This window comes from Anolis sagrei, chromosome 1 (genome assembly GCF_037176765.1).
Source record: "Anolis sagrei isolate rAnoSag1 chromosome 1, rAnoSag1.mat, whole genome shotgun sequence".
Lineage (NCBI taxonomy): Eukaryota > Metazoa > Chordata > Lepidosauria > Squamata > Dactyloidae > Anolis > Anolis sagrei.
Genome location: NC_090021.1, coordinates 18,712,793 through 18,737,114, shown reverse-complemented (window position 1 = coordinate 18,737,114; position 24,322 = coordinate 18,712,793). Strand labels below are relative to the sequence as shown.

Genomic DNA, 24,322 nt, shown 5'->3' with positions numbered 1-24,322 from the left:
ATTTACCCCATTTATATACTGCCTTTCTCAGCCCGAAGGTGACTCTGGGCGGTTTACATTTGGCACAATTTGATGCTCACAACAACATAAAAACAATTAAAACATTAGCCTCTGAAATATAAATTCATATAAAGTCAATAAAAACAATAAAATATATGTCCTCAGTGTCTCCTTACTAAAATCAAATCAATCACGTATTTAATACCTGGATAATGGGCAACCTTCTGCCCTTTGTCATTTTGTCTGTAATAAAGAAAATTCATGAAGCCAGGGGTTGAAGTTAAGCCTTTTATTACCAGAATCTGAGAATATTCTGAGTTATTAGCAATGGGTGAGTCTAGGTTATATTCAAAGTATTTTTTCTGCATACTCTGTTGAGTCATTCCTCAGAAGGAACAGTTTCCAACATACTATAACAGTATTTATTTTCAGTGTTATTTTTCAGTACAGACAATACTGAAACTGTTAAGCCATTAATTAAGACTGGAATTGAAGGTGCGGTTAGACAACCGGGTATGACAGTTCTTCAGACATCTTTATTTCTCCCCTGGTTGCGTTTTTTTCAGCTGATGGAAAGTTATTTCTGTGATCTGACAAGCTGTAAATTGTGGAGAGCATTTAGAGCACTCTGGTTCCCAATTCTGCCAACCATGGCCCGTTAAGGCTGATAAACCGAAATCTCATATGTATAGGTACAATGCATTTGTGGTACACAAATAGAATTTGAAGTAGAATGGCCTAGCCCATTATCTGTTGTATTGCCTGCTTTATTACTGTTTTATAGAAAAGATTTTTATCTGCCTGCCTAGATGAAACAAGATCTCAGGATGACACTGCCAAAATATGTTTTCTGTTGAATAACCAGACAAAGAATTCTACATACAAAGTGCCAATTTTTTGCAGACATGTTCCCTCCTCTCCACCTACATATAACACAAAACTTTACAAAAATATATACAGTTCAACATTAAGGATTCTGGTGTTTAGAGTTGTCTTTATTGCATGCTGTGGAAATTTACTATTGACTAAATTTATGCAGGTTTGGGATGGTGATCCTTGTTGTTAATTGATATCAGTTAACAATTGTATGTACACTGTTGATATTTCTACCAAAGAGTGCTGGTGCTGCACCAAACTACAAATCCCACATTTCAATAGCACTCAGTTAACACAGCTGAAGTGGTGCCAAACTGTATTAATTCTGCAGTGTAGATCCATTCATGATCAATGTTGTTCAAAGAGACGTTCCATGGATCAATGTCAAATATTTTCCTCAACAACCTCTTATCAATTGCTAACCCATAAGTGTTTCCAGAAAAAGTTGTAATTAATAAGCACAGATCCTGCTGTACTATCTTCAGTCAGTAGATGGCAGAGGTCTCCAGTTAGCACATAGGTTTGCAGTCAATGTAGTCTGAAGTCAGGCAAAAGGAGTCCTTTGGAACAATTATGTGGCTGCCTTCCATTCCTTCATTATATAGAATAGGTGTGCAGTAGAGTGATTATCATCTGAGATAACTGAAGTGGTAATGCATAAAGGATATGACTTCACTCAGTTAGGAAAGGCATTGTGTGCTCAATTTTACATCTACACATATACTCAAAGCAATGGTATTCCCCGTAGTAACCTGCGGATGTGAGAGCTGGACAATAAGGAAGGCTGAGCAAAGGAAGATAGATGCTCTTGAACTGTGGTGTTGGAGGAAAATTCTGAGAGTTCCTTGAAGTATTTTGGCCACATCATTAGAAGATAGGAAAGCTTGGAGAAGACAATGATGCTGTGGAAAATGGAAGGAAAAAGGAAGAGGGGCCGACCAAGGGCAAGATGGATGGATGGTATCCTTGAAGTGACTGGCTTGACTCTGAAGGAGCTGGGGGTGGTGATGGCTGACAAGGAGCTCTGGTGTGGGCTGGTCCATGAGGTCATGAAGAGTTGGAAGCAACTGAACAAATTAACAACAACAGCACACACAAATTTACTTGAAGACCTCAGTGTATCATACTTGAATCTATTCCAACTCTTGCAAAGCCTAGTAGTAATAAAAATAAATACTGAATATAATATGAATAGATGGCATTTTAGAAGGAGCATGGCCCTTTACTGCTTCAGTAAATTGGTATTTAAATCAAAGTTGTTTAATCATTCTGCCTGGTGAACAAATTTTTGCAATACAAAACTTTCTATGTGAAAAAGAAATTGCCATGAACAATTATTTTATCCACTGCATATGAGGAAAGTTATATATCACACCCACATGCTAATAAAATGCTTTGAAGTTCTAACAGCCAGAAAGACTTTGTGATTAACTTACATGCATCCAAGTACCTTTTGGGCACATGTGAATTATAAATGATAATAATGATGAGCCTTCATGCTAATGTTATTATCTTATATACATCATCTTCATTCAGTGCCAGTATCAACCACTGGGTAAACCTACTGATGCTTTTTAATTCTGCACAGAGACAGAACTACTTAATAAGAAATCAGCTTCTAGGAGGCAATTGCTGTATGATTCTTATGCCTAATGGGGACAACTGGCTCTCCATGTCATCTCCCTATTTTATTTTTGCTTCCCCTAATTAGTCACAAGAAATGGAACCTAATCACAGAGTAATTCAACCCTCTGATTAATCAATACAAAGAGCTACTTGTCGTTGTTGCACAAGCTACCTTATTTAATATGGTATTCATTAACAAATAGTAAGCAAGGGCTCAAGGTAACAGCTTTCTGTAAATGACTGCATGTTGCCTATTATCTGAAATAAATTTTAAGCAAGTAAAATGTTGCACATTATAAAGAGTACATTTTTACTTGAAACAGTTTACATCAAGGATGGGGACCACTGGAGTTCCAGATGTTTTCTACATAAGATTAGCAGAAGCCAAAACCATCATAACCAGTAATAAAGGCTAATGAGAATGGTCCAATAACATCTGGAACATTAAAGATTTCCCATCCAAAATCAGTATTATGTTTCTGGTATAGAATGAAAAATCCTCATAATTCCACCCCTGGAACTCCTCCCCTAAGATGGTCCCCTCCCTCCTCGCTTTCAAAAACAACTGAAAACATAAGGTGGCCATGTTCCAGAAGCATTCTCTACTCACGCCAGACCTTACAACCTCTGAGGATGCCTGCCATAGTTGCAGGCAAAACTTCAGGAGAAAATGCTTCTGGAACATGGCCATAAAGCCTGGAAAATACCCACCAACCCAGTGATTCTGACCATGAAAGCCTTCGACAACTGAAAACATACTTTTGTTCACTGGATTATGAAGAAGAAGAGGAGGAGGATTAGATAATGATACTGCTATTATACCGGGCTCTGTTTTACTCTGCTAGCCCAGTTAACATCTTTGGATATAATTAATCTATATATCCCAATGAATTATGTCAGCTTTGGGAAATGGATGCTTCTGTTTGATGTTCTGCTGTTATGTTGATATAATTTATTTGATAGGTTCTGTCTTATTCGAATTTAGATGTTAAGTTTTAATTTGTTTTCATATGCTGGGTTATTATTTTTGTGTTATTATGTGTGTATTGGAAGTGTATTCAGGCACTGAATGCCTTTTTGTGATTATAATCTGCCCTGTTCTTTCAGGGAGATAGGGCAGAATGCAAATAAATTATTATTATTATTATTATTCCAGTAATTACATCATTATGCTTGGTTTCTGTGGCTGAAATCACCTGCACACCTACCTGGAAGTATGTCCCATTTAAATAATGGAACTTGATTCCAAGTAAATGAAAATAAAATGGGACAGTATATTTAGGAGCAAACTAGTACATGGTGTTTTGTGCACTGGACTATGGGTACATCCAAACTGTGGAATTAAGACAATTTGACACTCCTTTTAACTACCTTGGTTCAATGCTATCGTCTTTTGCTTTCTCTGTTTAAAAGTGCCGGTGCCTTTTCAAATTACACATCCCAGATTCCCATTTCATTGAGCCATGGCAGTTAAAGTGGTGTCAATCTGTGTTAATTCTGCCTTGTGGACTCTAGAGATCACCCTGGCCATGGAAACCCATGAGTGACCTTGGACAAGTCACACTCTTTCAGCCTCAGAGGAAGGCCTCTGGGGAAAAAATCCACAATAAGAAAATCCTGTGATAGTTTTGCCTTGGGTCACTATAAGTTGGAAAGATATTGAAGGCACACAAGAGAAAGAAGTTCCAAGGACATATTTCCCATTTAAAGGTTCATTATGGTTTTCATTGCTTTTTTTACTCATATCTATCATCAGCTGTTAAGGAATATGCCTTTGTTTCATGTTTCTAATGCAAAAACATAACATCTTCTCCCTCTCTTTTTTGGATCTTTATGTTGTTATGTTACCTGCATTAAATACCAACAAGCAGCTAGTGTTAATGATATTGTGATAGTAATTGACGAAGTTGATCCACTACATTTTGAACTGGAATGCAACTCTGCACACTGAAATGCCAGTGGGCAAATTCAGTTTAAGGCTTACGCCATTCTGAAATCAAGCATTTGCTCAAAAGATCAACCCAAACAAGCCATTTTCCAAACAGCCAAAAGAGATACAACTTATTATTCTAAGGTGTTACACTTTCAGCTGCATTTGTGAAGATATTTCATAAAAACTCTTACTGTTTTTAATTAATATTGCAAATATGAAAGATAAAGAGCTGATTCATTAAAAAGTATGTTGAATGGCTGAAAGCATAAGTACTGGATAGTGAGGACAGCAGGTTTACATAATAAAAAGCACGCCCACAAATGATATCGCTTTTCTCCTGCCAATGAAATTTGATTACAAGGAATAAAGGCAGATTACTCAGCCATTACTGACATGCAGGCTTTCAATTAACACTTTCATCTGGGTTATGATGGATCTAATTTAAATGCTAAATCACATCCCTTGTTGTTTTGAGAAGAAAATTATTTCCTTTGGTGTAAATAGATGTAAGAAATACATATTATCCAACCTTATAAACAGTCAACAGCAAACTTGTCCATTAATTGTCTAACAAAAACACGACAAAAATATTTTCTCACTATTTCTCCCAATTCAAGAAGGTTGGAGAAAAAACTACAAAGTCTTTATGGGAGAAAAAGAAAAGAAAAATCAATTTCTATTACAAAAAAAAAGGAAGGGGAGGTACTAACAATGCAGGTTTTATTATTGTGTATGTGTAGGAGACATTCAACCCTTTAATCTTCTGTTCCCTGTTTCCAAATATTTTATTTTGGAAATATCCCAATACAAATCATCATTCAATTTTATTCCATCTTTGTGTGACTCACATATCAATAGGCTAATTCTATTATTGCAAAATGGAATTTGCTCTAAATCCACAACATTTCATATTCTTTGCCAATTAAAGAACTGAACAAATAAATCATTGGGATGACTTCAAGCAATCTAGCAATATTAATAATAAACCTACCCCCACAGAGTAAGAATAAACTTCATTTCTCCATTATCCTTACACAAGGAATAAATCCAATCATCTCTTTCCCCCTCCACCTCCCCTCCATGCCTCTGGACAACAACAAAACTGGCAGCTCTCAAATCCATAAACTTGGTAAATGAAAATATTCTCATTGAAAGTTATTTAATTCCATTTGAGAGATTTAAATCCCTAGTACTTCATCTGGCCTGACAAGGGGATGAGTTTGCAAACCAGTTTCTTTGAGGGGAAAAACCTGAAGGATAATTCAACATCATCCACTGTTAGAGATGAAGAACACACATACACACAAATCATCTTCACCTTTCTTAATCTAATTCTCCGCAATTCATTCCACACTCCACAATCTTGCTCATCAAAATAAAGGCACATCTTCTCCAGTGATCACATCCTTCACGTCCTCAACATTGTTATCTCCCCACTAACCTCCTCTCCATCTAATCTATTTGAAATGTTACAAAGATAATGGTCACATGATCATTCAAAGGGATTGAGGAAGAAGGGCAGGAGTATTTAACAAAAGGTCCAAGTATGAGATGGATGAGGGTAAAGCACAGCTGCGAGATTTCACTCGAATGGAGGAAAAGCCATGCAGTCTCCATCTCCTGACCTTCCCTTTCATTGAGGGAGAGGCTGGTAGGGCAAAGATGAAACAAGGTCCTTACCTTCGCTGCAGTCTTTCCCTCGGAAGCCAGTTTGGGAGCAGTCACATACTGCCTGGTCATTGAGCACAGAACAGACGCCGCCATTGAGACAAACGTCATCCCGGGCACACAGGTGACTCTGTTCATCATCCAGTCGCACTTCTTGACTCTCCACAGGTGAGGACTGCGTATAGTTGACCCTTACATCTGTTATCCATCCCTTGAAGGGTTCTCTATCCTTCACCGAGGAGAGTGTTACTTTTAAAGTCGGCGAACGTAACTCTGGAGGCAAACCTCCTAGAAAGAGGCCGCTAAAGACCGTCATATCCCGCCGTTTGGATTTGACTTCCACCCATTTTGCCTCTGCCTGGTCAATTAGTAGCGTTGTGTTCTTAAAATTGCGGCGGACGATTACTGTGTGCCACAGGTTGTCATTGACAGCCATGTCAGAGAGTAAGATGGCAGGCTCGGCACAGAAGATGGAAAAGCTCAGCTGGAGGCGCCCGCCTTGAGTTAGAATTAACTCCAAGAAGTCGCAGAAGCCCTCATCGTCAAAGTAAAGGACCAGACCACTGGAACTGCGGGTCTTCATGTTGAAGCTCATTTCACTCTCGCAGCAGGCATTCCATTTTGGGAAACGAGTCCATTGGCCCTCTGCTCCCGGGAACTCTAGGCCACTGCCAAGCTCGGCCCAGCATCCCAGGAGCAGTGCCATCCAAAGCAGGAGGCACCCTCCACGCCTGAGGAGCACAGGCCCCATTCTCCGTGGGGTGGGGTGGGGGAGAGGGGGGAGAGGAGGGGGGAGTGGTGGTGGGGGGTTTGAAGCAGACAGGGTAAAATCTTTCCAGGAACCACTCAGACCAGACGGTAGACTCTTGCTTTCCTAGTGTGCTATGAAGGACGGAAGTAGTTGCCTCCACCCAGTAGGAGAAGCTCCGCTGTGTCCACCTATGGCAGAAATCACTTCTCCACTTAAAGGGAGGAAAGAAGAAATCAAATATTTCAAGCACCAAGAGATGTGCACCTTTGCTTGAGCTGTAACAGGTCTTTAGAAAATAAAAGGCACAATAGATGTTATTCAGTCATCTGCTCGGCTTCTGAGACAAGTGTCTACCAGTGACTCAGCAGATCATACCATTAAAAGCCCATGCTGTTGAACTGGAAAGAAAGATGGAGATGGGTGAAAAATATACAGATGTGGGGAAGCCCACAAAGTACGCAGAAATTCTTCTCCAAGTATCCACAGACCCAGAACAATGGGGTCAATATCCAAGCATTCATAGAGGGCTCAGTATCCACGTGCACATAGTAGTCATATTGTCCAATTGTGGTATTTCCCCAGGCTTTGTTTTTCTGTTGACTTTTCACTGCAAACAGCAATGGCCAAGTTTCAATCCAGTCTTCCCCAAACCAAACCTCTCAGAGAACCATAGTCTGCCTGCCATAAAGCAGACAAGGAAATATTTTTCCTTCTCTTCGTTTGTGAAAAGGCTGAAATCCAGAAGCTCTCAGGCAACTCAGAAGCTACTTGCTATGCAAAGCTTCACGGCTCCTGTTTTGTCTTTCCTCTGTAAGGCCAGAACTAAGAAGATTGTAGCATTTGATTGTTGGAGGGATTTTTTTTCCAATGGTGTTCTTTTTGAAAATAAAACAGATCTGTAAAGATTTAAAACAACAACAAATAAATAAAATTACAGTTTCAACTTTGAGAATTATGTGAAATGAAATTGTAAGGCAGGTGAGGAAAACTACAGCAAAAAAATAATCTCAGACAATTTTAGGCTTCCCTGCTGTAATAGAACTAAACCTAAACACTTAATGGCCTGTACTGAGAATCCTTCATGTCACCAATCCTATGGAAATTAAAATCCTCTTTAGTAATTTGAGACACAAAATTCATAAAAATGATTCTATCATGCAGATGGCTTCTTGCAAAATGAAGGCCCATCCAATGGTGTTTCTTGATACTTCACTATCCTCAAGTATAAGTCATGGTCAAAATATAAACCATGCCTACGATTCCGCCTTTAGTGATATTTTGCATGATGTGAACTGACTTTTTTTCCTTACCGTGCTCTTAAAATCATGTAATGTAGATGAAATCACAGCAGGAGTAACCAAACCGTGACCTTTCACAGGTTGTGGCTGTCTTATTTTCCCTGGCAGAAACAGCATTGTCTTTGCTTATTTCTCTATTTTCTTTCTTGCCATAATTCACTTTGAAACAATGCATTATTGCAAGGAAACTGAGAAATGTATTCAGCTAGATTGTTAGTACCGCAAGTTACCTTTGCTGCTAAAATAGAGGACTATATTTTGTTGTGCATATGCATCCATATCTTGCCGAGTTTTATATTTCCACGTGAATTTTGAGTGTATGTGCATGCTTGTTTTGTGTGTAACTAGGTAGCTTGCACATTTTAAAGCATAATCCACCACTAACACCAACAAAAAAATACTCCCAACTGCATCTCTGAAATCATGCATAATTCACATTTTCTGACTCTTTCCCATGACTGACGTATATTCACCAGTGTCCCAGTGCTATCCTAGTTGTCTTCTAACAAAATTCAAGCCTATGCAACAGTAAACCAAAACAGCCTGAATGTAGCAACAGTATCAGAGCATAATGCTCCCCAGACTGTGCCTAGGATATCAAATGTCGTTTCTTCCTTGATATGCCTCAAGTACTTCAACTACCCCTTGCCACTCATAATTTGTCTTGCACCGTAACTGGAAGCATTTCTATTTCAGCCATCTATTGCATTGCCCTGGAATGGGGAGCATTTCTATGTTGTGTCATTAAGAGGTAAACCTGGAGGGAGGGAAAAGATTCAATATGTATTCAATAGGCTGACTTTAGCCTATAAATTCGTAAATGGTTCTAGTCCAGCTTACATGTCCAAATGCATTTCCCTTTATGAACCAGCTAGAATATTAAGATCTGCTGGGGAGGGCCTGCTTTTAATCCCGCTGCCTTCACAGAAGTGAGGGCCTGCTTTCGATTCCACCGCCTTTGCAGAAACGATTGCCGGGGACAAGAGACTGGGCCTTCTCAGTGGTGGTCCCTTGGCTGTGAAATTCCCTCCCCAGTGACATTAGATCAATCCCCTCCCTCCTAACATTTAGCAAGCAATTTAAGAGCTGGTTGTTCAAGAAGGCATTTGGTGAATGACAGGAGTATTGAAATACGGAAATAGTTAAAGATAACCTCAGGATCATTGCAAGATTTAAATGTTTAATGTTGTGTTGTGATTGTTGTTTATATTTTTATAGTTTTAATGGTTTTAATCTATTGTTATATGTGGTTAAGTTGATATATGATGTTTTATATGTGTAAGGCATTGAATTTTGCTATGGATTACCTTGTGAACTGCTTTGAATACCCCCCCCCCCCCCCGAGTGAGAAAAGCCATATAAATACAATAAAAAGTTATTTATTTATTTACTGTATTTGTATACTGCCTTTCTCACCCTTTCTCACTCAATGTGGTTTACAACATACTAATGGCAAAAATTCAATGCCAACATAGAGTATACAGAGAAATCATAATAACTAAATACTACATATAACTATGAACTTAAAATCAATTAAAAACTATTAGACATAAGGCATGCATAAAATTTAAATATTCAAAAAACCTAAAATCATCCTGGTATAAACATTAAAACCACATGATCCAGAAATCATATACCATAAATAAGTAAATATTAGGTGTAATACCTTACAATTACCAGTTCATATTTTGAAAAATGTTGGGCTGTTTGTTCTAGATTAAGATAAACAGATTTTTTTCCCCCATCAGTCAAGTCATTTGCTAATTTTAATATCTTTGAACTCCAAAATGGAGGATCTCAAAAGGGTAGGTTCTAAAAAGGGTATGGTTTGCTTTCTTTCTTTCTTTCTTTCTCTCTCTCTCTCTCTCTCTCTCTCTCTGTGCATTTTAATGCCCTGTTGTTTCCAGAGAATGCCAAAAAAATGATGATGGTGATAAGCACTTTGGACTCCTTCCCCCCCCTCCCCCAACTTAATGTATGTATCATTGTTTGGGAAAACAGAAAGCTGCCGCTGCTGAGTCAAACCATTGGTCTGTCTAGTGCTGCAGGGCTTTAGACAACAGTCTTTCCCACTCCTCCCTAGAGATGCCAGAAGCTGACCTGGAGACTTTGTTTTTGGCATACTACCTACTATCGAGCTGTGGCTCCATTGTTCCTTTCTCAGTAAGGGAATGAGACTATTATCAAGAACTGGGCAACCCAAAAGCTCTGCCTACAATTTGCTGAGACTCACTGGACTGTATCAGGAGGAGGGAGCAGGTTTGTTTTCTGCTCCCCTAGAAACAAGGACATGGAAGAGTTCACTTGAACATTAGGAAGAACTTCCTAACTGTTAGAGTTGTTCAGCAGTGGAACTCTCTGCCCCGGACCATAGTAGAGGCTCCATCTTTGGAGCCTCCACCACAGATGGTCATCTGTCGAGGGTGGTTTGAATGCTATTTTCCTGCTTCTTGGCAGGTGGTTGGACTGGATGGCCCACAAGGTCTCTCCCAACTTTATGATTCTATTATCTAAGTGAAAACAATGGGATTATCCTTCAAGGAAAAATGCCATAGGAAAGCAGCACAAACTACAGGCAGAGTTCATATTTCGGAACCTCTTTTCCCTGAAGTTTTCCCTTGAATTAAGTGGTGTAAGCAAGGCAAGAGGAGAAACCCTAGGGAATGGGTATAGAATGAAAGACACTAACTATATTAAATTAAAAGACTGTGGAATTTTTTTTTCCAGGATGCTATCTCTGAATGCATTTGGGAACTCATTAAAGAAGATCATGTTTGGCCATCGAAAATTATCACAGGAGGTCCAAAATGCTTGTCACAGCTGCACAATGAGTATATGCTTGTTGTAGCACACTTTTTCTTATAGAAGGATCATTCCCGTGGTACAGCCCACTATGAAAACCTTTGCCCATTACTCCAAGTACCTTCTATTTGATATTATGACAGCCCCCACTGGTGTGGGAAGATAAATACTGTAACATAATCTTTTGCTAAAGGCATATGGGGAAACTCAACTTGTCTGACAATAGTTTATACCAGGCATGGGCAAACTTTGGTCTTCCAGGTGTTTTGAACTCCAACTCCCACAATTCCTAACAGCCTCACACTCTTTCCTTTTCCCCCTCAGCCACTTAAGGAAAGGGCGTGAGGCTGTTAGGAACTGTGGGAGTTGGAGTCCAAAACACCTGGAGGGCCAAAGTTTGCTCATGCCTGGTTTATACCAAGCATCTCCAAACTGCGGTTCTCCAGCTGTTTGGGCCTCAAATCCCAAAATTCCTAACCATTTAACAATCTGGATAGGGCTTCTGGGGATTGGAGACCCACGCAGCTGGAGGCACTTCTTCTGACCCTAATAAAACAGAGGGAAGGGGAAATAGAGGCATGGATTTAGAAGGGATAGATTAAAACGAAGCAGTTCCTAAGAAAGTTGGGTGGACTTTAATCAATAGTGGGCCGGTACAAGGAGATGAGTGAGGCCAACAGTCTACTTTCATTCAGCCAATTCAGGTTAAGCATCTGCTATTCTCATCAGTCCTAGTTTCTCATATTCTTGATGAGGAACCATAGGAGTCCAAGCATGGTCAATGGGAACCAGTTCCCACTGCATATTGGTTTTGTGCAAGTGTTTTCAAGTTGTCAATTGTGGCAATCCCAAAGGATGTTTGCCATATTTGTTGGAAACTGCCCTGAATCCCTTTGGGTAGATAGGGTGGTTTATGAAGAAAGTGTATTATTATTATTATTATTATTATTATTATTATTTTCTTCAGGAAGAAAATAAAACCCTGATTGTGGGACCAAGCATATGCACAATGATAGTGCAACAATTGATATCTCAGTGAAATAAAGAACAATTACAGATGACAATTGGAATGACTCCTGACTTATGCTCCTGGATTGTGCAATTTTAAATTACGGTTTTATTTGTTATGTTTTAATGTGATTTTAATGCATATGTTGTTTTATGCTGATATTTATTTATTTATTTATTTATTCAACTTGTATACCGCTACTTCCAATTTGGCTCGGAGCAGTTTATGTGTAATATGGTTAAGTTTTTTTTATTTATAGTATATGTTATTGTCTAGAAATTATGTTTTGGTTTTCATGTGTATGTAAGGCATTGAATTTTGCCACAAACATGTTGGAAACTGCTTTGAAGGAACAAACCCCCCAATTAAAACAGTTTCACTGGCTGCCAAAAAGTTTCCAGTCACAATACAAAGCCCTAAATGGTTTGGGTCCAGCCAATTTTCACAATAATCTCTTCCCCTATGAACCTGCATGAGTTCTAAGATCTGCTGGGGAGGCCCTTCTCTCGCTCCCATCTTTGTCTCAAGTGCAGTTGGTAGGAACAAGGGAGAGGGCCTTCTTGGTGGTGGCCCCCTGGTTTTGGAACTCTCTCTCTAAGGAGATTAGATTAGCACCCACCCTGTCCACTTTCCTTAAAGACCTAAAACATGGTTGTTCCAATGTGCCTTTGATTAATCGGTTCACTAAATGAAATGGCCCATCTAGCCATAACTTTAGTTTCAACTCTTGCACTTTACTACTATCCCTGCCCTGGAGTTGCACTGTACTAATCTGACTTGGCCCTTTCGTCTTTAATTTATTACCTACCTCTTTCACTTTGCCATCAGCCCTTGTCCTGGCAGTTGTATTGCACAAGCCTTCCCTTGCCCCTTAGCCAGGAAACATCTATTATGCTCGGCTACTGGTTGTTGTATGATGAGTGATATTTTAATTATGTTTTTATGATGTTGTTATATATATATCTTTACAGTGTTATATTTTAACTTTGTCTGAATGGGCTTGGTCCCCATGTAAGCTACCCAAGTCTTTCTGTGGAGATGGTGGCAGGATACAAAAATTAAGTTATTATTATTATCATTCGAGTCCCCTCAGGGGTGAGCAAAGTGGTATATAAGTGCAGTAAATAAGTAAATAAATTTCTGATGATTTGATGCCCAGAAACTTTGGTTCCTGCCCAAATTTATTTTAAAATGTTGAATAAAATCTCCTTCTAGCTTTGTGCCTAATATGGTGTGCAGGATACAAAATAAAGTTGTTGTTATTATTATTATTATTATTATTATTATTATTAGAGTCCTCTCATGGATAAGAAAAGTGGTAAATAAGTAAATATGTTTCTGATATTTGATGCCCACAAACTGTGGTTCCTGCACAAAATTATTTTTAAAATATTGAATAAAATCTCCTTCTAGCTTTGTGCATAATATGGTGCGCAGGAAGCATCAATGAATGCCATGTTTCAACTTGGATCCCATCTCATCTCCCTGGTACATGCAAACCTTGCAAAACGCTGGGGTCAAGGGGAAGATTCTGAAAACCAAAGGTTGTGCTGTTCTCTCTTGCCTTTCATCTCTCTTTCTCTCTTTCTCTCTCCCTTCCTTTCTCTGTCTCTCTCCCTTTCTCTCTCTTTCTCTCCCCCTTCCTCTCTCGCCCCTTCCACTGTTTTCCTTTCTCTTTCTCTCTCTCTCTTCCTCTCTCTCTTTCTCTCCCTTCCTCTCTCTTTCTCTCTTTCACTCCGTTCTTCTCTCTCCTTTCCTCTCTCTTTTTCTTTCTCTCCCTTCCCCCTCTTTCTCTCTCTTGTTTTCCTCTCTCTCCCTTGCTCTCTCTCTCTCTTTCTCTCTCTTCCTCCCCCTCCCTCCCCCTCTCTTCCTCTCTCGCTTCCTCTCTCTTACTTTCTCTCTCCCCTCCTCTCTCTCTTTCTCTCCCTTCCCCTCTTTCTCTTTCTGTCTCTCTCCCTTCCTCTCTCTTTCTGTCTTTCTCCCTTCCTCTCTCTCCCTTCCCCCTCCCTTCCTCACTCTCTTGTTTTCCTCTCTCCCTTCCTCTCTTTCTTATTCTCTCTCTCCCTTCCTCTTGCTCCCTCCCTCCCCCTCTCTTCCTCTCTTCCTCTCTCGCTTCATCTCTCTTACTTTCTTTCTCTCTCTCCCCTCCTCTCTCTCCCTTCCCCCTCCCTTCCTCTCTCTCTTGTTTTCCTCTCTCCCTTCCTCTCTTTCTTATTCTCTCTCTCCCTTCCTCTTGCTCTCTCCCTCCCCCTCTCTTCCTCTCTCCCTCTCTCGCTTCATCTCTCTTACTTTCTCTCTCTCTCCCCCCTCCTCTCTCTCTCCCTTCCCCCTCCCTTCCTCTCTCTCTTGTTTTCCTCTCTCCCTTCCTCTCTTTCTTATTCTCTCTCTCCCTTCCTCTTGCTCTCTCCCTCCCCCTCTCTTCCTCTCTTCCTCTCTCGCTTCATCTCTCTTACTTTCTCTCTCTCTCTCCCCTCCTCTCTCTCTCCCTTCCCCTTTCTCTGCCTCTCTCCTTTCCTCTCTCTCCCTTCCTCTCTCTCTCTCCCTTCCCCTCTTTCTGTCTCTCTCCCTTCCTCTCTCTCTCCCTTCCTCTCTTTCTCTCTTTCTGTCTCTCTCCCTTCCTCTCTCCCCCTTCCTCTCTCCCTTCCCCTCTCTCCCTCTCTCCCTCCCTCCCTCCCTCTCTCTCAGCCCTAACAGCAGGAAGAGAGGCTGCGAGCAGCTACTGCCCAAAGCAGCGCGGGAAGCCTCGCTCCATCTTCTCCGCCGAGATTTCTGCGGAAGAGGCTGCCTCCGACGTTGCAGCAACAGCAGGCGCGCCAGGCCCTTCTTCCTCCGCCTCCTCCTCCGCGGCCGGGAAGGGAGTTGGCGCCAAGGCCTCAGAGGAATGCCCCCTCCCGGACTCCTTCCCTCTCTCCTTCCTTCCTTTCCTCTTTCCATCCTTCCTTCCGCCAATCAGCGGCGTCAGCCCCACTCCAGCCAGGTGCCTCCAGACACTGGAAAGGAAGAGACGGACAGCTGCCAGCGCCTGCCTGCTCTCCCTCCTCCTCTTGGCTCCCTCCTTTCTATCTCCCTCCTTCCCTCCGCCAATCAGCGCCGTCATCCTGACTCCAAGCAGGTATCCCTCAACATGGGGAGGAGGAGGAGAAGGAGAGATGGACATCTGTCAGCCCCCACCAGCCTCTTCCCTTCCTCCTCGCTTCCTCCATTGCAGGTATCTCCCGACACTGAGGAGGATGCAGAGGAGGAGGAGGAGGAGGATGCGGAGACTTGCCTTGTCTCCCTCCCTCGCCAGATATTGGGCTAGGAAAAGGACCCCCCCCCCCCCGGCGGCCACCTTCCTCTTGCTTCCCCGACATCGGATGTGGGTCTTGTCTCCTTTCCACCTTCGCCCTCACCACCTCTCCCCATCCACGCAGCCCTTGAAGTGTTGGGTAGAAGCGCAGGGCAGGTGTCAGTGCTTGGCCTCCCCTCGCCTCCCCTCCCATTCTCTATCGCCAACCCGCCCCGTCACTCCAACGCCAGACCTTCAAAGAGCGGGTGCCCAATTTGTGGCGTCGCATTGAGCCGGCCTTGGCTGTCGCCCTCCTCCCAGGCTCCCCCCTCCTCAATCCCAACACATTCACACTTTTCCCCGCTTGCTCTTTCCTCTCTCCCGTGCTCAACTCCGATTTAAGCCCCCCCACCCCGACCCCCATCACCATTCGAGGGGACACAGAGCGGGTGTGTGTGTGTGTGTGTGGGGGGGGGGGGGGGGGGGGGTTAAATCGGATTTGAGCTCGGGAGAGAGGAAAGAGCCAGCGGGGAGAAGTGTGAATGTGTTGGGATTGAGGAGGGGGGAGCCTGGGAGGAGGGCGACAGCCAAGGCCGACTCAATGCGACGCCACAAAGCGGGGAAAAGTGTGAATGTGTTGGGATTGAGGAGGGGGGAATCTGGGAGGCGAAAATGGGCTCTGGGTTGGCTATGTCTAAAGCTTTCATGGCCAGAACCACGATTGCTGTGAGTTTTCCGGGCTGTACGACCATCTTCCTGAAGCATTCTCTCCTGACATTTCACCCCCAGAGGTTGTAAGGAACACCACTCAGAAAACAGGAATTTCAGACATGAATCAATCATGGGGCCCTTCCACACATCCCTATATCCCAGAATATCAAGGCAGGAAATCCCACATTAGCCAAATGTGGAATTAGATAACCCAATTCAAAGCAGATATTGTGGGATTTTCTGCCTTGATATTTTGGGATATAGGGTTGTGTGGAAGGGCCCTGGAATATATGGCAGTGTGGATTCAGATAACCCAGTTCAAAGCAGATATTGTGGATTTTTCTGCCTTGATATTCTGGGATATAGGGATATGTGGGGCCCAGGGTCAGTTAACACCTTCCAACAAAAGATATTCCACCTGAACATTAGGAAGAATTTCCTAACTGAAAGGATTGCTGTTCAACAGTGGAACTCTCTGCCCTTTGGAGTGTGGTGGAGGCTCCTTCTTTGGAGGCTTTTATGCACAGGCTGGATGCCCATCTGTTAGGGATGCTTTGAATGTTATTTTCCTGCTTCTTGGCAGAGGATTGGAATTGATGACCCTCAAGGTCTCTTCCAACTCTATGATTCTATGATTCCCCCAAGCAGGAAGCAACCAGGCTTTGAAACTGCAAGGCTATTCAATGCTAATCAAGGTAGCCAATTGAAACATTCACACCTGCCTCAAAAAGACAAGAATTCTTTCTCCCACCCTGGACATCATTCCACAGATATATAAATCCCATTTGACTAGTTTTCCAACAGACCTCACAACCTTTCAGGATGCCTGCCATAGATGCAGGCAAAACATCAGGAAAGAATGTTTCTGGAACATAGCCATACAGCCTGAAATACTCACAGCAACCCAAGATGGGCTCTCTTTCTGAGGATCTTGAAAAGCTCATTGTCCCTGCTAAAGAGTCAGCAGGTGTGTGCTTTTGGGGGGGGGGGGGGGGGGAGGGGGTAAGAAGGCCAGCTTTTCATATCCAGATGACTGCCACCCATCCATGATGCCCTTTCCACTGATGAGCCCCACACACTCAGGAGAGAAAGAGAAGGGGAACCCAAGGAAGGGAAAGGAGAGTCTTTTCCCAAGAGTTGTGATGGGAAATGGAGATGGACATTAATTAAGATAGTTGGGGGGAAATAATCCCTCTTAGCCAAGGGAAGGATCCAGTCTTGAAGGCGGGGAGAGAAGGATGAGAAAGAATGTATGAACAAATAGCAGCCACCACAATGAGACACAGGTCTTCCCTCTTTGCCTCCTCCCCTTTTCTTTCTATCTTCCCCTCATCTCTATAATGTACCACTGATTGGCAGGCAGGAGCTCTCCATGGTTTCCCTAGGCCCTCCCTTGCTTTGCTTGCCTGCCTTCCTAATTGCAAGAATCCGAAATGTTGCATGCAAAGCATAGTATCCCAGAATTTTCTGCATGCAAAGCAGAGCATCCTTGTTTGAAGGGAACCCCAAGGGCCATCCAATCCAACCCCATTTTGCCATGCAGGAAGACGTGACCAAAACACTCTTGGCATATGCATTCAGCTTCAAATCCTCCAGAGAAGGAGCTCCACCACACTTTGAGGCAACATGTTCCACTGCCTTGTCACCAAAGAGCAAGCTCTTTTCCCAAACTGATGAGATGGGTGTGCTCCCTGTAGAAGCCTAGGAATGAAGCCAAGATGTTTTCTTCTTCCTCCTCAGTATGCAACACTCATGTCATTCACCACATGCTCCCTGCATGGATACTAAACACACATACACACACTGTCCAGGAAGGGAGCTGGGTTGCAATGACTAGGCCACCTGGCTTTGTGCATGGTCTCCCTTGGTTAGTTGGAGTTCCCCAGAGTTCCTGAGATGGCGAATAAGAGGCCAAGGATCTCAAGCGAGGATGCCAGGAATTGAATGTAGGAGCTTCTGCATGCAAAGCATGCACTCTGCCGCTGAGCTCTCTTCGAATGTGGATTTGCCAGATGAAAAATGCAGGAGGAAATGGGGAACGGGGTTGGAAGGGAGGGAGATAAATATGTGAAAAATGTACCAGAAATTGCTAATGGGTTACCATATGAGAGAATGACAGAAAAGAGCTAGTTAGGTGAGTGATACTGAGGGTAAGGATGAAAGCTAAGACATCCAAAAAGGGATGGGTAGAGATATATTGCTTGGGAATGGGTTTGTGAAGGAGCGAGATGGAAGAAACACATTCAACTCTGTGCCAAGAAAGAGTTAACATGTGTAAAAACTGTAGAGAACTCTGCACGTAAACTGTGTGCATGTCTTTTGTGTGGCAGTAAGTGAGAAAGGGGTGTGTGAATTCTGTGCATTGCAAAAAAACTGCAGAATGAACTGGCTATAGTCTGTCTGGCTATATCTCCCATTGCCATTAGCAAGACAGAACCTTTATAAAGCAGCCTGGCAGTGGAAGGGAGCTTTCAACCAGGCTTGCCAAGGTGTTTTGCAGAAGACTTGAAGTCAGTGCAAAAAAAAAAAATCATGTGTGTGTGTGTGTATGTAAAAGAGGATCATGGTAAGGGTGTCTGTAATCCTGGTGCCTAAGACAAATGTCAAGATGGTGCTGGCATTTGTGGGTGTTTCCATATAGATGGGTGTGTGTCTGCAAGCATGATAAAGGACTCTGGAAAGTGTTGTGTTGCTGGGCAGGTGAACTGCAGGGATGGATAGGATTGTGTTGCTCTCTGTGTGTTTCTGCATGGAACAGACAAAGGTGAGAGAAATGGTGTTGAAAGCAGTGCAGGGTATAGTAGAAGTGTATCCTCATTAAGCATGGAACTAATTACAGCAGGTGTCGTAATGAATGTCTGGGGGTCATTGTGTCTCAGATTTGCAGGATATGGATTCAGCATATCGGAAAGAGAGATGTGTGTGTGGATATTCTTGTTTCAGGGAGGTGATTTCCATTATTTTGCAGGTTTGCAAAAAAAGAGGGTTATAAAATTGAACTGTGTGTAAGCAGAAGGTCCATATTGGAAAACAGATACCTTGATGACATTTGTTGTGCATGGAATGGAGGGAAGAGGTCTTGACAGTGTTTTTGGGAAACTTCCTCACTCAGAACCTGTATGGCTTTGATGAGAGGTGTGTTGTTGTTGTTGTTGTTGTTGTTGCTGCTGCTGCTGCTGCTGCTGCTGCTCTGTGCCTGTGCATTGTAGATTTATTGTGAAAGGCTTTGGGGCTGCGGGAGTTGTGTGCTCAGTGCCAAAGCATTCTGGTTGTTTTATTTGTTATTATCACAAAAATAGTCTTTAGTTGGTATCAGGTGAGCTGTGAGCACCTTTTCTTATGTGTGTGTGTGTTATATGGGGATAATGTGTTTAGATTTTGGGTTGTTGTGAGTATTCTGGGCTGTATGGCCATGTTTCATGTTTCCTGACGGTTCATCTGCATCTGTAGCAGGCATCCTCAGAGGTTGTGAGGTCTGGACTGTCTGCCATTGAGGCAGGCAAAATGTCAGGAGAGAATGCTTCTGGAACATGGCCATAGAGCACAGAAAACTCAACAACCCAGTGATTCCAGCCATGAAATATTTTGATAATACATGTTTAGATTTCAAAAGATATAGCTGAAGATTGGCCAGACAAAAATGGGGGATCCACCTTTGCAGAGGGAAAGTGTTCACTTATTCTGCCTTATAGAAAGCCAAGATCTCTCCAAGGTTATATGTGCTTTCTTTGCTTCCATGCACAGAGGCATACAAAACACACAAGTCAAAAGGGAGGAGTGGATGGCAGATGTGCCCCTACAAGTGTCAGCTGGGAGAGCCACTGAGATTAGGGGGATCCCTCTACAAGATCCTCCTTAGACAACATCATGGCCACCCCCTTTCTCTCGCCCCCTCCCCTTTCTCTCTTCCTCCTCTCATGCACACAGACCCACACACGCCACAAGAACCACGGAAATGGGAAAAATACATTTTTAAAACCCTCTTGCTAATTTATTATGGCTGATACAATGATAAACAGCACCCACTGTCTAGCCATTGGCAAAACAAGTGAAGCTGATCCATCAGGGAAGGTGGACTGGTGATTTGCCATGCATGCTTTCAAAGGGATCTGGGATACATACATACATATATATGTGTGTGTGTGTGTGTGTGTGTGTGTGGTTTTCAGAGAAATACTAAACTCTTCCCTGTTTAATACGAGGGGAAACCAGACGCCAATACCTTATTCCAAGACTAGCTTACCTATCATTACTGTTATTGTTATTAAAATCACGTTTTGGTCACAGGTGCCCCTGCTGAGCTATTAAACCAGGGCGGAGTAACGAGGGAGAAGGAAAGGAAGAGAGGAGAAAACAAGGTGGATGTGTGGATGGACCTCGAAGACAACCAACCCTTCATAAAGAGCAGCTCGTTTTGTCGACTGCCCAGTTTTGGCAGCATCCCTCTCTAGTCTCCATAGGATTTTCTCCCGATGCGGGAAAGACCCGGAGAACATACAAATTACAGCTTGAAATAAAAAAAAATACTAATAATGGGAGGGAACAGGGGGAAAGGGGAAAAACCCACCACAGACAACCTTTTTGCTGCAGCCGGAGAGCGAAGTGCTTTGATTCCAAAGCGATTCCTTGACACCAGCAGCCTTCCACTTATTTATTTATGGTTGTTTAGCGCCCCCTCCCCCTTCCTGGCTCTCCTGGATTCCTATTTCCAGCATCAATTGCTCCCCTTTGCTTTTCTGCAGGGGGTTTGGTGCTTTTTAAAAAAAGAGGGGATGAGAAGAAGGAGGAGAGCGTGTGCTTGGCTTGTTTATTGTCCCTCTTCTACCCCAAGAGAGCAGAAAAAGAGCAGCGGTTGCATTTCAGCCTGGTATTCAAACCTTCCCCAAAAATGAGGCATCATCAGGAGGGATTCAGAGCAGTTAAGAGAGGAAGGAGAAGGGGAGGAGGAAGGGGTTCTGCTCAACGCCGTTCCCCATCTATCTGTCTTTAATGAAACACCATATAGTATCCACTTCGCCACCATCCTTTCCCTCTCCCCTAAAATGGAGAGGGGACATTGGGAGAGCGGATTCCTCTTCCCTCCCCAAGCCTGAATGTTGAAGCAGTGGCAGCCAGATTCAGGTCCTCCTCCCTCCGCAACAGACCTCCCAATCGCTCAGAAATCCCAACAGATCTCCTGGCACATCCCTCCTTGGAAAATGCCAGCAAGAAGCCGACCCACCTCCCTTGGCGCATCCTTGAGAGGCGCCCCCCCCCCCTTTTCGGTCCAGCTGAAGGGGTCTCTGCCCTCCCCCTCCCCACCCTCCTCCCTGCTTCCTCTCACCTGTCCCCTCCCCAAGCCGCCTCTTTACCTGCGCGGCCGCTTTGCCTCTCCTCCTGTTCGCCTGGAAGCGCGGCTCTCCGGGAGACCTGCCTCGGCCAAAGCGGGCGGCCCCTTCGCTCCTCGGGAGAAGGAGGAGGCGGGCAGGGGAGGAGGAGGAGGAGGAAGGAGGAGGAGGAGGAGGAGGAAGAGGAGGAAGGCGGAGGAGGAGGAGGAGGAGGGCGGGCGGGGGGGAAAGTGCCATCCGTTGCCTTTTCAGCAGCGTCAGGCTGGGTCTCCTCTCCCTCTCCCTCTCATTCCAAGAGTCAGGGCGGAGACGAGGGAGGGAAAGGAGGGCTGGCGGATCCCCACGTGACGCGCGTCGGGCGCTGCCTGTCTGCAAGAGGAAGGCGGAGCCGGGCGGGCTACAGCCGCAGCCTGGACGGCCACCTCGCCCTGGGCCACAGCCTCCCTCCCAGCCGGATGAGGAGGAAGGAAAGCAGGGAGAAGGAACCCGCTTGGGAGACAACCTGGGCCGTGGGTTATCCTTTCCTCCCTTTTCTGCCCCACATTGAGCCCACTCTGACCCCTCCCTTCAAAGCTGGTGACGTGATTCTCTTTCTAAACACCCCCCCCCCCCCTCTTTTTCATTCTCTCTCTGGGATCCAAGGATGCTGCTCTGGCGCTGCAGGTGTGGCGAGGAAAAATAAGAAATGGTTTCCTTCCTTCCTTCTCTCTCTCTCTCTCTCTCTCTCTCTCTTCTCTTTTCCCTTCCCTGCAAAAAGCAGAAAATGTCCTTCACCTCTTCTTGCTTTGTTTGTGCAAATAGGTCCAACTTCCCCATCTTTCCCCCCTTTCTTCCCCCCCCCTCTTTTTTTAGAACGACACAAGAGATTCCAAGAATATGCTAAGGGTGCTGAACACAGACACAAACTCTCCTTGCCTTTCCCAGCATCTTAGGGCCTCGCCGTACACACGTGCGTGGGAACACGTGTCAGGAAAGGGTGTCTAATGTATACGGCAGCCCCTTTGATCCGGAAGGGAAAGGTGTTCTCCTCCTCCTCCTCCTCAACGTGGCCCCTCCCCGAACCCAGCATTACTTGGTGGCTCCCTATGGAGCAGGCAATCTGCCGCGGAACTGTCCAAGGTGCTGAAGCCTTGGAGGGAGGGGAAAGGGATCAGCACCTTGGAGAGGTCTCTTTCCCTCCTCTTCGTCTAACTCAACCTGCTGCCAGAAACCTCCCCAGTTTCTTCTAGGTGCTTTGGGGTGCAGAATAAATACGTTGTGATACTACTTTGACTGCCAAGGCTTAATGGTATTGCATTTTGGGAGCTTATTTATTTATTTATCGTGTCAAGAGTGAACCAAATAGTTGTATTACATTAAAAACAAACAAACGAAACACAGAGTTTGCAAACTTGGTATTCTATTAAATGTCCTTCGACCAGTAGTTGGCCACTTGGAGTGCCTCTGGTGTTGCTGCAAGAAGGTCCTCCATTGTGCATGTGGCAGGGCTCAGGTTGCATTGCAGCAGGTGGTCAGTGGTTTGCTCTTCTCCACATTCGCATGTCGTGGATTCCACTTTGTAGCCCTATTTCTGAAGGTTCACTCTGCATCTCGTGGTGCCAGAGTGCACTCTGTTCAGTGCCTTCCAAGTTGCCCAGTTTTCTGTGTGCCCAGGGGGGAGTCTCTCATTTGGTATCAGCCATTGATTGTGGTGCTGGGTTTTCATAGGATCATAGAATCAAAGGGTTGGAAGAGACCTCATGGGCCATCCAGTCCAACCCCCTGCCAAGAAGCAGGAATATTGCATTCAAATCACCCCTGACAGATGCCCATCCAGCCTCTGTTTAAAAGCTTCCAAAGAAGGAGCTTCCACCACACTCCGATGCAGAGAGTTCCACTGCTGAACGGCTCTCACAGTCAGGAAGTTCTTCCTCGTGTTCATATGGAATCTCCTCTCTTGTAGTTTGAAGCCATTGTTCTGCGTCCTAGTCTCCAAGGAAGCAGAAAACAAGCTTGCTCCCTCCTCCCTGTGGCTTCCTCTCACATATTTATACATGGCTATCATATCTCCTCTCAGCCTTCTCTTCTTCAGGCTAAACATGCCCAGCTCCTTAAGCCGCTCCTCATAGGGCTTGTTCTCCAGACCCTTGATCATTTTAGTCGCCCTCCTCTGGACACATTCCAGCTTGTCAATATCTCTCTTGAATTGTGGTGCCCAGAATTGGAATAGGTCCTGCCACTTTTGGACTCTCGCTTGCTGAGGTGTTCCAGCGAGTGTCTCTGTAGATCTTAGAAAACTATTTCTTGATTTAAGTTGTTGGCATGCTGGCTGATATCCAAATAGGGGATAGGCCAGAGATGTCACTGCCTTGGTCCTTTCACTATTGGTTGCTACTTCCCGGTGGATGTCAAGTAGTGCAATACCGGCTAAACAGTGTAATTTCTCCAGTGGTGTAGGGTGCAGACAACCCTGTGATAATGCAGCATGTCTCATTAAGAGCCACATGCACTGTTTAGGCACGGTGAGCTGTAGTTTGGTGAGGCAGCAGCACTCTTAGTCAGAGAAGGCTAAAAACCTTGTTCAACTACAACTTTGCACTTGTGCTTTGCTACTCTGCTGCTGAGTAAGCAAGCCCAGTTTAGAACACATCTCACCATGCTAAAACAGTGGATGTGGTTCTTAATGTGACATGCCACATTATCACTGGCTGTGTGTGCCCTACACCACTGGAAAAAAAATACACTGTCTAGCTGGTATTGCACTACCTGACATCCACTGGAAGTAGCAGCCAATAATGAAAGGACCAAGGCAGTGACATGTCTGGCCCATCCCCTGTTTGGATGTCAGCCAGCATGCCAATGCCTTAAATCAAGAAATAGTTTTCTAAGATCTACAGAGATACTTGCAGGAACACTTCAGCAAGTAAAAGTCCAAAAGTGGCAGCCTAAAACCCAGCACCTGAATCCATGGCTGATACGAAATGAGAGACTCCCTCCTGGGCACACAGAAGACTGGGCAACTTGGAAGGCACTGAACAGACTGCGCGCTGGCACCAAGAGATTTTATTTATTTA

At 44.0% G+C, this 24,322-nt stretch overlaps 1 protein-coding gene across 39 annotated transcripts in view; it reads right to left on the bottom strand.

Annotated features, from left to right (window-relative positions):
* Nucleotides 1-21,566, bottom strand: part of NRXN1 (neurexin 1) — a 1,138,555-nt gene extending 1,116,989 nt beyond the window's left edge. For 23 of the 39 annotated variants that reach the window (XM_067462983.1, XM_067462987.1, XM_067463040.1 and 20 more), the window contains exons 1-2: nt 21,294-21,566; nt 6,116-7,750 (exon numbers count right to left, since the gene is read on the bottom strand). In XM_067462983.1, the coding sequence (XP_067319084.1) occupies nt 6,116-6,854 (739 nt within the window). In that variant the 5' untranslated portion in view covers nt 6,855-7,750; nt 21,294-21,566. Of the gene's footprint in view, nt 1-6,115; nt 7,751-21,265 lie in introns of all 39 variants that reach the window. The other 16 variants (XM_067463013.1, XM_067463024.1, XM_067463000.1 and 13 more) reach the window with 2 other exon arrangements.
* Between the last annotated feature and the right edge of the window lie 2,756 nt (nt 21,567-24,322).